At 41.0% G+C, this 15,179-nt stretch overlaps 1 protein-coding gene across 2 annotated transcripts in view; it reads right to left on the bottom strand.

The window, feature by feature from the left end:
• Positions 1-1,484: 1,484 nt before the first annotated feature.
• The window catches only part of LOC145358858 (nuclear receptor ROR-beta-like), an 89,775-nt gene continuing 76,080 nt past the window's right edge, over positions 1,485-15,179 (bottom strand). For both annotated transcript variants that reach the window (XM_080213201.1, XM_080213200.1), the window contains exons 7-10: positions 14,515-14,622; positions 13,649-13,759; positions 10,481-10,593; positions 1,485-4,732 (exon numbers count right to left, since the gene is read on the bottom strand). In XM_080213201.1, the coding sequence (XP_080069327.1) occupies positions 4,571-4,732; positions 10,481-10,593; positions 13,649-13,759; positions 14,515-14,622 (494 nt within the window). In that variant the 3' untranslated portion in view covers positions 1,485-4,570. The remainder of the gene's footprint in view (positions 4,733-10,480; positions 10,594-13,648; positions 13,760-14,514; positions 14,623-15,179) is intronic.

Here is a 15,179-nt window from a genome sequence, read left to right as displayed (position 1 = left end):
TTCTAGTCCCATTTCATGTCTAGTCCCAGTTCTGAAGAAATGTTGCAATATGTTGGCATTGAATGATATTAAAGCCAATATCTTTCTGCCCTCTCTATGGGTGGCACGGTGGCAGACATTGCAGCCTCATAATGCCAGGCACCCGGGTTCAGTTCCAGCACTGGGTGACTGTCTGTGTGGAGTTCGCACATTTTCCCTGTGTCTGCTCTGAGTGCTCCGTTTCCTCCCAAAGTCCAAAAGTGTGTCCGTTAGGTAGATTTGCCATGCTGAACAGCCACTTAATGTTAAAGGGATTAGCAGGGTAAGTGCATGGGGTTGCTGTTGGTGTAGGCTGAATGGGCCAAATGGCCTCCTTCTGTACTGTAGGGATTCTGTGAATGTAAAGAATCCCATGGCATCACATTGAAGAGAAGGTGTGGGATTCTCCTCAATGTCTTAGCCAATAAGTATCCCTCAATAAACACAAGTCAGGAGTGTATCTCCATTTGTCTGCATGAGTGCAGCTCCAACAACACTGAAGAAGCTTGACACCATCCAGGACAAAAGCAGCCTGGAACATTCAATCCTCCATCACTGATGAACAGTGGCAGCCATGTGTACCATCTACAAGACGCACTTCAGGAACTCATCAAAGCTCCTTGGACAACACAATCCAAACCCTCATGGCTGCCATCTCTAGGACAAGAAAAGTAGATACTGGGACCACCACCACCTGGAAGTTCTCCTCAGGTCACTTACTACCATGACTTGGAAATATATTGTCGTTCTTTCACTGTCGCTGGGTCAAAATCCTGGAACTCCCTCCCTAACAGCACTGAAGGTGTAGCTACACCATACCAAAGGCAACTCACTACTGCCACTTTAGAGGCAACTCTACTACCTTGCCAACCAAGGAATTGGTGCGGGCAAGAGGTGGACAATGGAAATGTCTGTTGACCTCGGGTGGGAATTTCCAGTTTCGCTCAAGCAAGGCTGTAAAATTCTGTCCATTGAGTCATACAGCACAGCAAAGGCCCTTTGGCCCATCAAGTCTGCACTGACAATAACTACCACTAAAATCATGCTAATCCCATTTTCCTGCATTTGCCCCACATCCTTGAATGTTATGATATTTCAAGTGCTCATCCAAATTTTTTTTAAGGTTGCAAGCTTTCTGGTGTCCACCACCTTCCTAGGCAGTGCATTCCAGATTCCCTCCACCCTCTGAGTGGAAAACGTTTTTCTCAGATCCCTTCTGAATCTCCTGCCTCTTACCCTAATGAGGCCCCCTCGTGATTAACCTCTCAAACAAGGGGAAAAGGGACTCCATACCTTCCCAATTCTGGTATGGGAATTAATGCTGGCCTAGACAGTGACACCCACATCCCTTGAAATGAATAAAAACATCACAATAAACCCCAACATAATGTATGGTTTGCTTCTGATGGAATCATAGATAATGAAGTTGATGAAAAAAAACATTTAGTATTTACCCACTCTTCATACAATATATAATTTTAATGTAGTTCATGTACACATCCTTTACATTATACATCTATATCCATTCACTAATTGTTACCCAATCTTTCTTAAATTGTCAATATATTAAAATAAGAATTTGCTTGTCATTGAAATCCGAACAAGACTTTTTAAAAAATCTTTCTATTCTTCTCATCTTGCATTTATATAGGTATTTCATTCTTTTTAAAAAAAAATAGAATTACAGTTTTACAATACAGACCAAAAAAAAATCCAAATAACTTTCTAAACTATATAACAAATATTGTCCATCAGTTAATGTGCCAGGGAAAGCATTTTCCACATTTTGAAAGAGAAACATAAAGCCGGGTGTTGTTTCATTTCTCTTTTTTTTCACAACATTCACAAGAATAATACACACAGTGTAATTTTATTTATTTATTTTTAAGTGGTGCGAGACACTACTCTATTATATGAACTGAAACACATCCTGTAAGGAATGGATCAACGTTTTGAATCCCAGTGGATCATTTTTTTAAAAATACTTTTCTTTTTGCTAAACTCTACCTTATGCAACATACAAGCCAATTATATTCTTCCATATACAACTAGAAGTATGTCCTACACTGCAAGTGAAGAAGTGGAAATGAATACGCAAGACCCAAAAATGTATGTTAAAATCAAAAACACACATTAGGCTCTCTCCCTCTCTCCAAGGAATGTCTCATAAAGAAATCTTCAATATTTTTAAACTTAAAAAGTGCTTAAAATCTGGAATCGAGCAAGCAGATCCTTAGCTTACACATGTTCAAACATCTCAACGGTACTCAACATAGCAAAAATATTACCTTCTACATTGCTGTTTCAGCAGTTTTCTGAATGCACCTACTTAAAAGGCATTGATGGCCTTTGGGGCATCCAGTGCCAATGTGGTGTTGTAGTCTCCAGATTAGATGCTGCACTAGGTGTGGGATAGATTTGAGAATGGCAGTAAAAACCCTGTACTATTTCAGAACCCCATTCAGTAAAACAGGACACTGCCCTTTTTCAAAGCTCTGCACTTGGTCGTCTTCTACACTATTGAACTGTGGGCACTGATAGCTTTCTGGCAGTTGGCTGAAGTGGCCATGTTTGAACCCAGACAGAGAATCCCAATGGGTCTTTCAAACTGTCTACACACGTCCAATGTCCAGAAGTCAATTAACCAAAAGCAATATGGAATGACAGCAGACTTGTTGATGTTTCTCCCCCTTGGTCCAGGGCACTGATTTTGATTGTAATGAGTCTCGTTTCTACCTTGGTAGAAATTGACCGACATATGGTCATTGAAGCTGGCGTGGGCTGAATATCATCTCAGTCAGTGCAATTACTTACAGAGCACACCAAAAACTTGGAATGTTCCCTTGTATGTATTACATATTTTAAAAATCCTTATATAATGTGTGACAGACTGCAGCGCAACAATCAGTTTTGTGGCATCAGATTTGTCACCTATTTCATCTCTGTTGAAGCCACTTCCCATAGACACGTCACTTTCTATGGATCTTCTTCATTGCTGCATACTTGTTGACAACCTCCTACCTGCTAGAATGGATTGTTATTCTTTGTTGCAGCTCCCCCCACTCCCCCAATTTGTGCTGAAAATCCATCACTATGTGTAAAGCTACACACTATAATCCCCAACCAATAAATAATTAACTTAAACAATTTTGCTTGCACGTTGTTACATATTATTCCCTTATAGAATATCACTAATGGAAAAAAAAAGTACAAAATACATTAAAACAAGTGTGATACTTATAAAAGCCAGTTCTTCCAAACATTGCAAGAATGTTCAACTGTTTTCATTACGAAGGAATGGATTTCTTGGAACTTTGCAGGAGTGTGCCATACGTGTGGAGGGAGAAAAAAAAATCAGACAATGGATAATAAAGTCCCTGAAAGTTTAGCAAAGGCTGTAACTAATACTTGGAAACTATTCTTGATCTGGGATATACTGGGCAGAGTGAGGATGTTATATGTGAGTTTGCAGTGTAGATCGGTAGTTAACGTTAATTTTATTTTTTAAAGCAGTGGTTCAGCTATGTTAACTTAGTTTTCTGGGTGCCTGCAAAGACGGAGGCCAAATGTCACTTCATTGTTGTGCTCTGCTGGTTTACGGATATTACTTGACGAAGGTCTCAGCTTCCTTACAGCAGACTACATAGGGAAACCTTTCCAGCGACTGTGACTGTATTTTTTCATTTTTATACTTTCAGGGTTCTTCAGGTTCCCCACAGCCTGGAATAATTTGGCTCCCTATTAACAAAGTATAGAAACCCTAATGCTTAGGCATCTAATATACTAAACCAGTAGTCAGCTCAAGCAGCCATTTTATGGTCACTGTGGGAAACACTGGATTTTCGTCTAAGGATAAAATAAAATACCTTGCAAAGCTATGACTATTGTCCACTAAGATGGTCTAAGTGCTAATGGACACCATAACCTTTTAATTATTATTACATGCAGGTGTCATTTTGACCATTTTCTAAAGATATATATTAATAATATAAACACATACACATTTACATGGATAGATTCCAGAGTTTTGCTGGCTTCAGCATTGTTGTAATTTAAATTCAAGGAATTGCGATGCCCTCCTTCAAATCTTCACCAGGCAGTATGCTAAAAAAAACAACTGCCTGGAGAAGAAGTCTTACATCAATGGTGAACCACCAAGAACAACTCTGAAATCGCCGAAAACTCAAGAGTAAAAAGAAACACTCTTCATAAAATATATAGGTTTGCAATACAGATAAAATACTATCTATACTCCTTTAATTCCCTCCGCTTTTTACCAGCAGAAACAGATTTTAGAGCATTGGAAGGTCAGTCTTGCGATTTTGAATTAATTCTGGTCCATGAACACAATGGAACATCTTTTAAATGTCATGCACAAGGGTCTTTCCACTATTTATAGTATCCAAGTATTTACATTCTTTTGACTGTTGCGGTGTAACCGTATGAAGTGCAGTACATTCATCCTAGTGCTATTGCAATTGGTGATTGAGGAAATTAAATCCATTCATTTTTTTTCACTTTGGGAATGCTGTGTCGCACGGGACTGATAGGCTTAGCTGTTGGCGGAGTCTGGATACTGCATCTCTGTGCTGAATACTTCCTTGTAGAGCGGAGGAAAGCTGTGTACCGTTTGAGGGTGCAGCAGCTTGAACAGCTGTAGCTTATCCACATGAAGGTTACAGACGGACTTCACCATCGATAATTTGGAGATCAGCTGTTGAGGAGGAAGAGAAAAGACTACACTGAGTTGCAACAAAACAGAAAGTGCTTCTTGATGCAATCATAAAACAGTAGAAATTTTATTTTTTCTACAAATTTTTATGCATATTACTGACTAGATATTATCCGTCCATAATTGTCCTTGAACTGAGTGGCTTACTAGGCCATTTCCATTAACAGTCTGGAGTCACATGTAGGCCAGACCAGTTTGCCTTCTCTTAAGAACCAAGTGGGCTATTATGACAATCGATGACTATTTTAAGGACATCATTCGACTTTTAATTCCTGATTCAATAATCCTGTGGCAAGATTCGAACCCAGATCCCCAGAGCATTACCCGGGTTTCTCAATTATTAGCCCAGCGTCAATACCATTGCGTCACCACCTCCCTGCAGAAACACTGCTCAGGAGATTAACGTATGAATTATTGATCCTTTCTAGAACATTTCTATTATATTCTATCATTCCACTGATTTAAAAGTGATGTGAACATCCTCATTAAAAATATGATATAAAATTTCTGGGCTCAGGTGTCACATTGAAATGTAAAGTCTGTGGAATAAAATTAGACAAGTTTGTCTAAAATGGTTTTGAATTCATGTTGCCTCAGGCACGAATACGGTTTAAACTGAGCCTAATGGTATATATCAGAGGAGAGGAAATCAGAAACACAAAGGAAACTGGGAGTCATTGTTCAAGATTCTCTTAAGGTTAATATGCAGGTTCAGTTGGCAGTCAGGAAGGCAAAGGCAATGTTAGCATTCACGTTGAGAGGGCTAGAATACAAGAGCAGGGATGTACTTCTGAGGCTGTATACCCCACAGTGGAGTAAGTCATCCACTGTGATGAGTATTTGTAAATACACTGTATAAGGTAGACTGCATTGGGATAGCTTTGAACTTGTACAATGTTTGAAACGATATTTGAAACTTGTACATCTGATGTGCTAAGTGTAATTTTACAAAACGTAAATTTTGGAGTATTGTGAGCAGTTTTCGGCCCCATATTTAAGGAAGGATGTGCTGGCCTTGGAAAGGATCCAGAGGAGGTTCACAAGAATGATCCCTGGAATCAAGAGCTTATTGTATGAGGAACAGTTGAGGACTCTGGGTCTGTACTGATTGGAGTTTAGAAGGATGAGGGTGGATCTTATTGAAACTTACAGGATACTGCGAGACCTGGATAGAGCGGACGTGAAGAGGATGTTTCCACTAGCAGGAAAAACTAAAACCAGAGGGCACAACCTTAGGCTAAAGAGATGATCCTTTAAGACAGAGATGAGGAATTTCTTCAGCCAGAGAGTGGTGAATCTGTGGAACTCTTTGCCACAGAAGGCTGTGGAGGCCAGGTCATTGAGTGTCTTTAAGACAGAGATAAATAGGTTCTTGATTAATAAGGGAATCAGAGGTTATGAGGAAAAGGCGGGAGAATGAGGATGAGAAAAATATCAGCCATGATCGAATGGCGGAGCAGACTCGATGGGCTGAGTGACCTAATTCTGCTCTTGTGTTCTTATGGTCTTATGAGAACAAACTGTGGTGGTTACTGAAGAGTTGGTATTTGGTATTTTAGAGCATAGTCTATTTGCCTTTTTGTGGTTTCAATGGGGTCAATTTAACTTAATTCCCCAGAGGGAAACCCACAGCATTGGATGGAACGTCAGAGGGTGGCAAGGTGGCATTATACCTCCAGGGACTTGGATTCGATTCCTGGCTTGGGGCACTGTCTGTGTGAAGTTTCTACATTCTCCCCATGTCTGCATGGGTTTCCTCTGGGTGCTCCGGTTTCCTCCCACAGTCAAAAGATGTGCAGGTTAGGTGCATTGGCCATGCTAAATTTCCCTTTAGTATCCCAGGATGCATAGGTTAGAGAAATTATTAGGATAAATATGTGGGGTTACAAGGATAGGGGCTGGGTGCAGATTCGACGGGCTGAATGGCCTCCTTTTGCACTGTAGGGATTCTAACATTGGTTTCACACCCCATCCAATATTACTTTACACTGACTTCAAAATCAGACAGGATACCAAATCAGAATTACACCAGAATCTGTCAGCTTCCAGAATGGATGGGTTAGGTTGAAATGACCTCACATGTCATAAATTTTAAATGCAAGCAGTGTACAGGCAACAGGCTGACTGACCATCTGATACGTCAAACACCGGGGCCAAAGAAGGGCAAGTTAATCAGATTGGCCATGCTAAGTTGCCCATTAGTTTCCCAAGATGTATAGGTTAGGGGAATTTGCAGGGTAAATATGTGGGGTTGTGTGGATAGAGCCTGGGTAAGGTGCTCTGTCAGACAGTTGGTGCAGACTCAATGGGCCAAATGGCCTCCTTCTGCACTGTGGGGAGTTTAGGATTTCTGGTCTCTGGGTGGGCACGACCAGAAAATCCCTGACCATGGGATTTACAATGTGAAATCAGATCAACTAGCACCAGTTTGCTGTAAACCAACTGGTATATTCCAGCAGCTTGGAAGTCTTGCAGTCCTGTTCACTGTTTTCATGTATGATTCTTTGTCAGAGATATTCACTCAACCTTACTTATTAAAGTTGGTAAATATTCAGGATGTCATTTGTTTTGTGGCTATTGACATTTTAAAAATAGAACATGCTGTGGAAACTAAGGTTAAGTGTGAATTGCGTCCAGTTTCTTAAGTAAAATTGAAAACTGCCATGATTTTAATGTTACTATGGTCATTATTTTTTTTTTATTCGTGCGACATGGGCATCACTGGCTGGCCAGCATTTATTGCCCATCCTTAGTTGCCCCTGGACGGCAGTTGAAAGTCAACCACATTGCTGTGGGCCTGGAGTCATATGTAGGCCAGACCGGGTAATGACGGCAGATTTCCTTCCCTAAAGGACATTAGTGAACCAGATGGGTTTTCCCTGACAATCGACAATGATTTCGTGGTTAACAGTAGCTTCTGAATTCCAGATATTTTTTATTGAATGCATATCCACCGTCTGCCACAGCGGGATTTGAACCTGGGTCCCCAGAACATTGCATGAGATTCTAGATTAATAATCTAGCTGTAATACCACTAGGCCATCACTGCCTTCAATGAACCATTTTGGTGGTGTACTTTTATTAACTGGGTGAATCTTTGCAAGCTGTTCTTCATCAGGAGTAAAATAATTTTCTAATGTTAATAAATGGAAGTACTTTAGTAAAAGGAAAGCCAATTATTTAGTGTGGGATTAGACATGCGATATTTTGGTTGCTGGTTAGGTTTGTGATATCAGTTACTTGACGCAAAGTGAATGTGGCATGAATGAAGATAAATTTTCAAGTACTTGAAGGAAAAGATGATCGTGGAATTTGCGGATGTGAGACACATCGGGAGGATTTAAATGCCCCAGAACTGTTTGAATGGAGGTGGATTGAAGAGTGGGCCACCAAACACTCTCAGGAGGTGGGTCAGCCACTAAAATGTTTTGTTTCAGGAGGCTATGTGCTGCTTTAACTTTTACTTTGTACGCTTGCCTTCCAGCTTTCCCAGGTCTTGAAGCACACCAAATGAAAACAGATTGTCCAAATATTACCACCAGCATCATTATAAGAGCTTGCATTTACACAGCACCTTGAGTGATGCAGAGAGTCTAAGGTGCTTCACGGAGTGATATCAAACAAAACATGACATCAATGCACAGACAGGGCATTAGGGCAGATGAATGGCTCTGTTTCTGAGGCAGGATGAGTAGCAGGTTGAACAACTAAGCTTCCCTGCTGACACTGGCCCCTCACCCGTGATGGAAACCTCACTCTCACCTGTCTTCCAGCCCTGATGGTACCCGAATAATCAAATCCTGAAAACTCACTCTTTCTTCCCTAACCACATCCTGACCTTCTATGTCCCACCAAAAGCAAACTCTCTTCTCTCCCTGACCCAAACCCCAGAGACCCTGATCTCGCTGCAATTTAAACACCAAAGATCCTAAGCAACCCACTCAACCCCCAATCTAAGTTCTGAAGATTCCAATTGCTTCCAAGACGCCTGTTAATCTGAAAAAAAAAGTTTAAAATAGGTAAAGTGGCAAGACTTCAGGCAAACGCATACTTCTGGATTTCTCATTCCCAAATCAATCTCCCATTCTCTTCCTGCCTCACTCATCATGTTTGCAAGTTATGCAAGTCCAGTTAATCTAATCAATAATTTAGAAGTCATAGGGCGCGATTTTACCACACCCCCTGCCACTGCAGCCAGCAGGGAGAATTTGCCACCTGGCCACATCTCTGTTCACTGCAGTGGGACCAGAAAATCCCACTGGTGTGAACGGCCATAGGATTCTGGTCAAAAATCACAAATAACTGCCCTTTATAAAAGGCGCATACTGTACTCTAATTCAAGAACTCACATTAGGATTTAGAAATTTACTGACATTTTGCCAACATGATGCAACAGAAACAAAGAGCACCAAAGAAAAAAATGTTCTTGAATCCAGAAATATGCAGAGCTGCTCTGTCAGATAAAGATTATAGTTGGGATTAGGATTACCAGAGCGGAAATAAAAATAGCCAGATGATAAATCTATCCTTAAGCACTCTATTAACCATTCATTCAGTGTTCACCAAAATAAAATGCAAGCCACATAGAAGTCCAGTCTCTGTCTTGTTAGGGGCTTCTGTGAATCACAGTCCCAGATAAACTGCAATGACATCCAGCTAAATACAAGGAAGTCTGAAACCATTATTTCCAGCCTTTGCTTGAAACCTGTAGCCTTACTCAGCATACTCACTCGTGTTTTTTCTTACTCTTCCAAGGTAAACCAAGGAACAATTTTGACCTGCCATTATATCCCAAGCAGATTTTCCTGCTCTCTCTATCTCTATACCCATCACAAAAACCATCTACTTCCTCTGTAACATTGCTCTACAATGATCTCATGCCTTTGTGACCTCAGGCTGACCAATTCCAATAGTCTCCCGGTCAGTCTTTCATACTTCTCTCTGTAAGTTTCAAGTAGTCAAAACTTTAGTTCCCTGTGTCCCATGCTGCATCAAGTCCTACTTGTCAACCTGTCCTCACTGGGTTAAATTGGCTCTAAATTTTCCAGTGCCTCAGGTTTAAAATTCTTACCTTTGTGTTTAAGCCCCTCCATTGTCTTAACTGTCTTCTAGCACTGTAACTATTCCCTGAACTCTCCACTGCAGCCTTATGGATTCTGCCCTTCACTCCACCATTGGCACCTTTCAGGAATTCCGAAACCTTCCCCACACCCTTAAAATCCATCTCCTTGACCAAGCTTTTGATCACCTCCTGACATCTTTTGTCTTGCTTTCTATACTTTCTCCCTGATGCTTGGCTGGTACAGTGGCACAGTGTTTAGCACTGCTGTCTCACGGTGCCAGGGACCCAGGTTCAATTCTGGGTGACTGTGTGGAGTTTGCACATTCTCCCCATGTCTGTGTGGGTTTCCTCTGGATGCTCCAGTTCCCTCCCACACTCCAAAGATGCGCGGGTTAGGTTGTTTGGCCATGCTAAATAGACCCTTAGTGTCAGGGAATTAGCAGGGTAAATACATGGGTTTACAGAAATAGAGCCTGGGTGGCATTGTTGTCGGTGTAATTGCCTGAATGGCCTCCTTCTGCACTGTAGGGATTGTATGATTCTGTGGTGTACCTGGGAGCAATCCCCTGCATTGAAGTGTTAAACAGATGCATGTTGTCTTTGTTCACCTAGCTTGGATTGTACTTGGGTTGCATTAATTGTTGCATTTATGAAACAAATCAATATACCTTTGATAACTTGTCATCGTCCAAGTGGTTTTTGTGAATGACATGTTGCAGTGCCTCAAAAATCTTGTCCTGTAGCTTCTTGACTTTTCTAGCTTCTGTCAACCATGGTCGATCTAAAAGAAAGAGGCAGAGATGTTATTCCATACCTATTAAAGAACTGCTTACAAAGATTGTGCCCAGAAGTTCTTTTCAGCCGATGATGCAAAACTAGTGGTATCAGATTGGCTGCCCATTGTACACGGTGCCTGTTACTAGTTCCATAGCAGTCAATGGAATGAAACATCACGTGCCACATGTAACAGGTGACCAATCTGATACCACCCTTTGTGCACCATTGCCTGAGAAAAATTTCAGTGCAACAGAATGACTGTTTATGAAACCTTGGTTTCTTCTATGGAAAATTAAATGATTACTTGTCAAATGCATGTACAACACGTGGAGCTCACTTTAAATAAAAAAGCCATCATTCTGCATTCCTTTATTTCCTTTGGGGCCTCACAACACCATACTAATGTTGAGGAAACAGTCACCTTTCAGCTCCTACATTCAACAAAGCCCCTGTCTGTCTTTGAAAAAGATCCCTTCTTGAAAGTTTGGTGTCCCACCAACTTTCCTCCCTCGGTCAGCACCTCCGGGAAAAAATTAACTGCCTTTTCAAAATCACTTGCCATTTGTGGGAACTTCCCTGTTTGTAAAACAGATGCCAGGTGTGTCTACATTACAACCACCACTGCAAGTCACAAAGAGAAATTGAACAAAGAATGCCTTGTGAGCCTCCTGGGAGTGTGAGAAGCCACCTTATAAACTGAAATTCTTCCTTTAAAGTTGTAACATCAACTTAAGGCTTTGAACTACAATTTCAGTTAATATTACTATCTTCATTCATAGAATTTTAGAATCCTACAGTGCAGAAGGAGACCATTCGGCCCATCGAGTCTGCACCGACCACAATCCCACCCAGGCCCTATCCCCATAACCACATGCATTTACTGTAGCTAGTGCCCCTGACACTAAGGGGCAATTTAGCATAGTCAACCCACTTACCCGCACATCAGTAGGGTTGCTCAGCTATTAAGGTGGTTGCTAGATGGGAAAGAAGCAATATCTTGGGAATGGCTAACATTCAATTTAGAAATTGACAAAGCATTTTATTCTTACACTGCAAGTAAGAAAACCCACCTTTTTACATGATTGCTATAATTTAAGATGCTGAAATTAAATAACAATTATATATTTTATTTATTTTGTAAATGCAGAATATGTGTTAGCCATTATGATTAATGGAAAGTAAAGATATACATGTTTTAAAGTTTATTTATTAGTGTCACAAGTAGATTTACACTAATACTGCAATGAAGTTACTGTGAAAATCCCCTAGTTGCTACATTCCGGCACCTTTTCGGGTACACTGAGGGAGAATTTAGCATGGCCAATGCACCTAACCAACACATCTTTCGGACTGTGGGAGGAAACCCACGCAGTTGTGAGGAGAATGTGTAGACTCTGCACAGACAGCAACCCAAGGTGGGAATTGAACCCGGGTCCTTGGCGCTGTGAGGCAGCTGTGTTAACCACTGCCACCATATTGCACTGGTTTGTAATGAACTTGTTTTGCTTCATTGATGCTATCTGGGGCACTGGAACAGGATGGTGAAATGATAACTGTCCACAAATTTATTCTGATAAATGTTCATGTGGTGGTCCAAGGACCAGCAAATCAGATAATGAAAGTAACTAGAGACTGAAATCAGTCACCTCAATAGGACAGGAAACTTGTCCAAATTTTGCAATGGTTTAATAAGGTTCCTTCATTCTCAGATTAAAATATTTGAGACCAGACAATACTTCTTGGCTTTGATATCCAAGTCTTAAACTAGCTGATCAGCAGGACAGCAGAAATAAAGTTATTGAATGAAAATCAAAGAACACCCATTTTTTAAAAAATTATAATTTGGGCTCCAACAAATTTTCCAGAAATTGCATGTTCCAAGCTGCATCTTCCAGCAATTCTGCCAAGCAGTTCATGTTGCTTTTACAGGGAAAAATGGGCAGACATTCTCTTATTTTACACTTAAAGAGGAATATCCTTTACTGATGACAGACCTTCATGTACCTATTATTCAGTTACATTGTTCAGCAGCATGGAACAGTTAAATTTGGAACAGTCGCGAGTGGAAACTTCTGTCCTCATTTTTATCAGTGCTGGGTCAGATCAGGAAATGATCTTTTTAATAAAACACTGGGCAGAATATTCAACGTAATGGGTGGGAGAATCACCCTCAATATACATGGAGGGCCAACATTCTTGGAACGGAAATTGAGATTTTGACTGATGGCATATCTAACAATTAAGAGATTCAACAACACGACAAGCATTTCTCCTGTTTCCTTCTGACATTCCAAAACGTGGTACTCATTAATCACTTTTAAAAAAATTTATTCACTCATGGGATGTGGGCGTTGCTGGCTGGGCTGGCATTTATTGCCTATCCCTGAAGACATTTTTAAGAGTCAACCACATTGCTGTGGGTCTGAAGTCGCATGTAGGCCAGACCAGCTAGGGACAGCAGATTTCCTTTCCTAAAAGACATCAGTGAACCAGATGGGTTTTTCTGACAAGCAAGAATGGTTTCATGATCATCATTCGACTTTCAATTCCTGATATTTATTGAATTCAAATGTCACCATCTACCATGGTGGGATTTGAACCTGGGTCCCTGGACCATTACGCTGGGTCTCTGGATTATGGTCTGGTGACAATACCCCACTGCGCCACCGCCTCCCCAATTTCAAAACAATGTAAATGAATTCTACAGCGTTTGAAATTCAAGATGTTGATTTTGGTGTCCAGCCATCCATTGGTTGAACTATCTGCTCAGATGTGAAATGGAAATTAGGAGGTGCACAAAGTAAGCCATGTTACATCTTCTCATTTTCCTTCTCCCTTCAGTGCCACACCCAAGCCCCTTTCAAGAAGCACTTTGGCTCCACTGGTTAGATGGAGCTGTTCAAACGCAGATTCATGGTAAACAACCCATTATTTTGTTCAATATTACTGAACCAACAGACAGTACCACCAGACCATACACAATGCAACGCTTTTAACGTCAGGTTATGGTCAACATTCATTGGATTTTCCAGTTTGATCAATATCCATGTTTTACATACCCGGTGACAATAAGATACCAGCTGTGAACAATGCAATCTCTTCCTCCGTCAAATGCAGGCAGCACAAGCTTTTTGCCAAGTCAAAGATAACATTGATCAAATCATCGCAACCTGGGGGGAGAAAGAGGAAACACTAGCCATGTAAGTCCAGCTACAGGAACTTGTGCAAAATAAATTATGGATAATGACGATCATAGAATCCTATGGTGCAGAAGGAAACCATTCGATCCATCACGTCTACCCAACAATAATCCCAGCCAGGCTCTATCCCCTTAATCCCACATATTTACCCTCCTGTTTTCCCTGACACTAAGGGGCAATTTAACACGGCCAATCAATCTAACCCACACATCTTTGGACTGTGGGAGGAAACTGGAGCACCCGGAGGAAACTCACACAGACACGAGGAGAATATGCAAACTCCACACAGTCACCCGAGGTCGGAATTGAACCCTGGTGCTGTGAGGTGGCAGTGCTAACCAGAGTGCCACCGATGATACCTAAATCTGAATGAATGACATAAAGCAATATTTGAGAATCTCCTCAATTGCAAGCTTTTAGGACAAGTTTGGGGTCTCACTCTCTACATTGTGCGTTGGTCTCAAAATCTTTCAATGCTTTCACAGGAAACTCACCTTATTACAATTCATTTTACTGCAAGACTAAACTGGAAATTCAAATGCAAGGTTGAACCTTATTTTTGCGTCTGTACCAACGTGGCGGGTGGCGGACTCCTGGTTTGTAATAACTGTGCACTTCTCCACTTCCATATCGAAAGCTTAGGTGCCAATTTGGCACCATCAAATTTCTAGGCTGGCTGCGTTTACCTGTGATACCACCTTATTTCTGTGCTAATCAAATCTTACCCAACGATTTGAAGATCTGTGTGCCTCCATACTTTCCCTCAAAAAACAGCGTGTTGTTCAAAGGGTTATACGCCCGGCACATTCGAACCAACAAGACCTCAAGGCAACCTACAATAGGGAGACAGAAAGTTCACTCTCTGAACTCACAAAGTCAACACTTTTAAATTTGGAACAGAATTTGCGTGGCTAGAATTAGTTTCATAGCAGCAGTAAAACTGACATTCCAAAAGGAACCTTGAAAATTAGAGGACAACATTGAATTAAAAAGCTTGTTCGCTTCAACCAAAAAGGGCAAGGAACTATTTGTGTGTGTATCTGGAGTTAAAGGTTATCTCCAATTGCAATGGGATCTTGATCAATTGGATCACTGGGTTGATGAATGGCAGATGGAGTTTAACTTAGAGAAATGCGTGGTGATGCATTTTGGTAGATTGAATCAGGCTTACTCAGTTAATGGTAGGGCGTTGGGTAGAGTTATAGAACAAAGAGATCTACGGGTACAGGTTCATTGCTCCTTGAAAGTGGAGTCATAGTCGACAGAGTGGTGAAGAAAGCATTTGGCATACTTGGTTTCATTGTTCAGAACATTGAATACAGGAGTTGGGATGTCTTGTTGAAGTTGTATAAGACATTGGTAAAGCCACACTTGGAATACTGTGCATAGT

Source organism: Carcharhinus amblyrhynchos, chromosome 26, assembly GCF_965287045.1.
Source record: "Carcharhinus amblyrhynchos chromosome 26, sCarAmb.v2.hapA, whole genome shotgun sequence".
Classification (NCBI taxonomy): Eukaryota; Metazoa; Chordata; class Chondrichthyes; order Carcharhiniformes; family Carcharhinidae; genus Carcharhinus; species Carcharhinus amblyrhynchos.
Note: the sequence above shows the minus strand (reverse complement) of the source record. Positions and strands in the feature narration are given on the sequence as shown.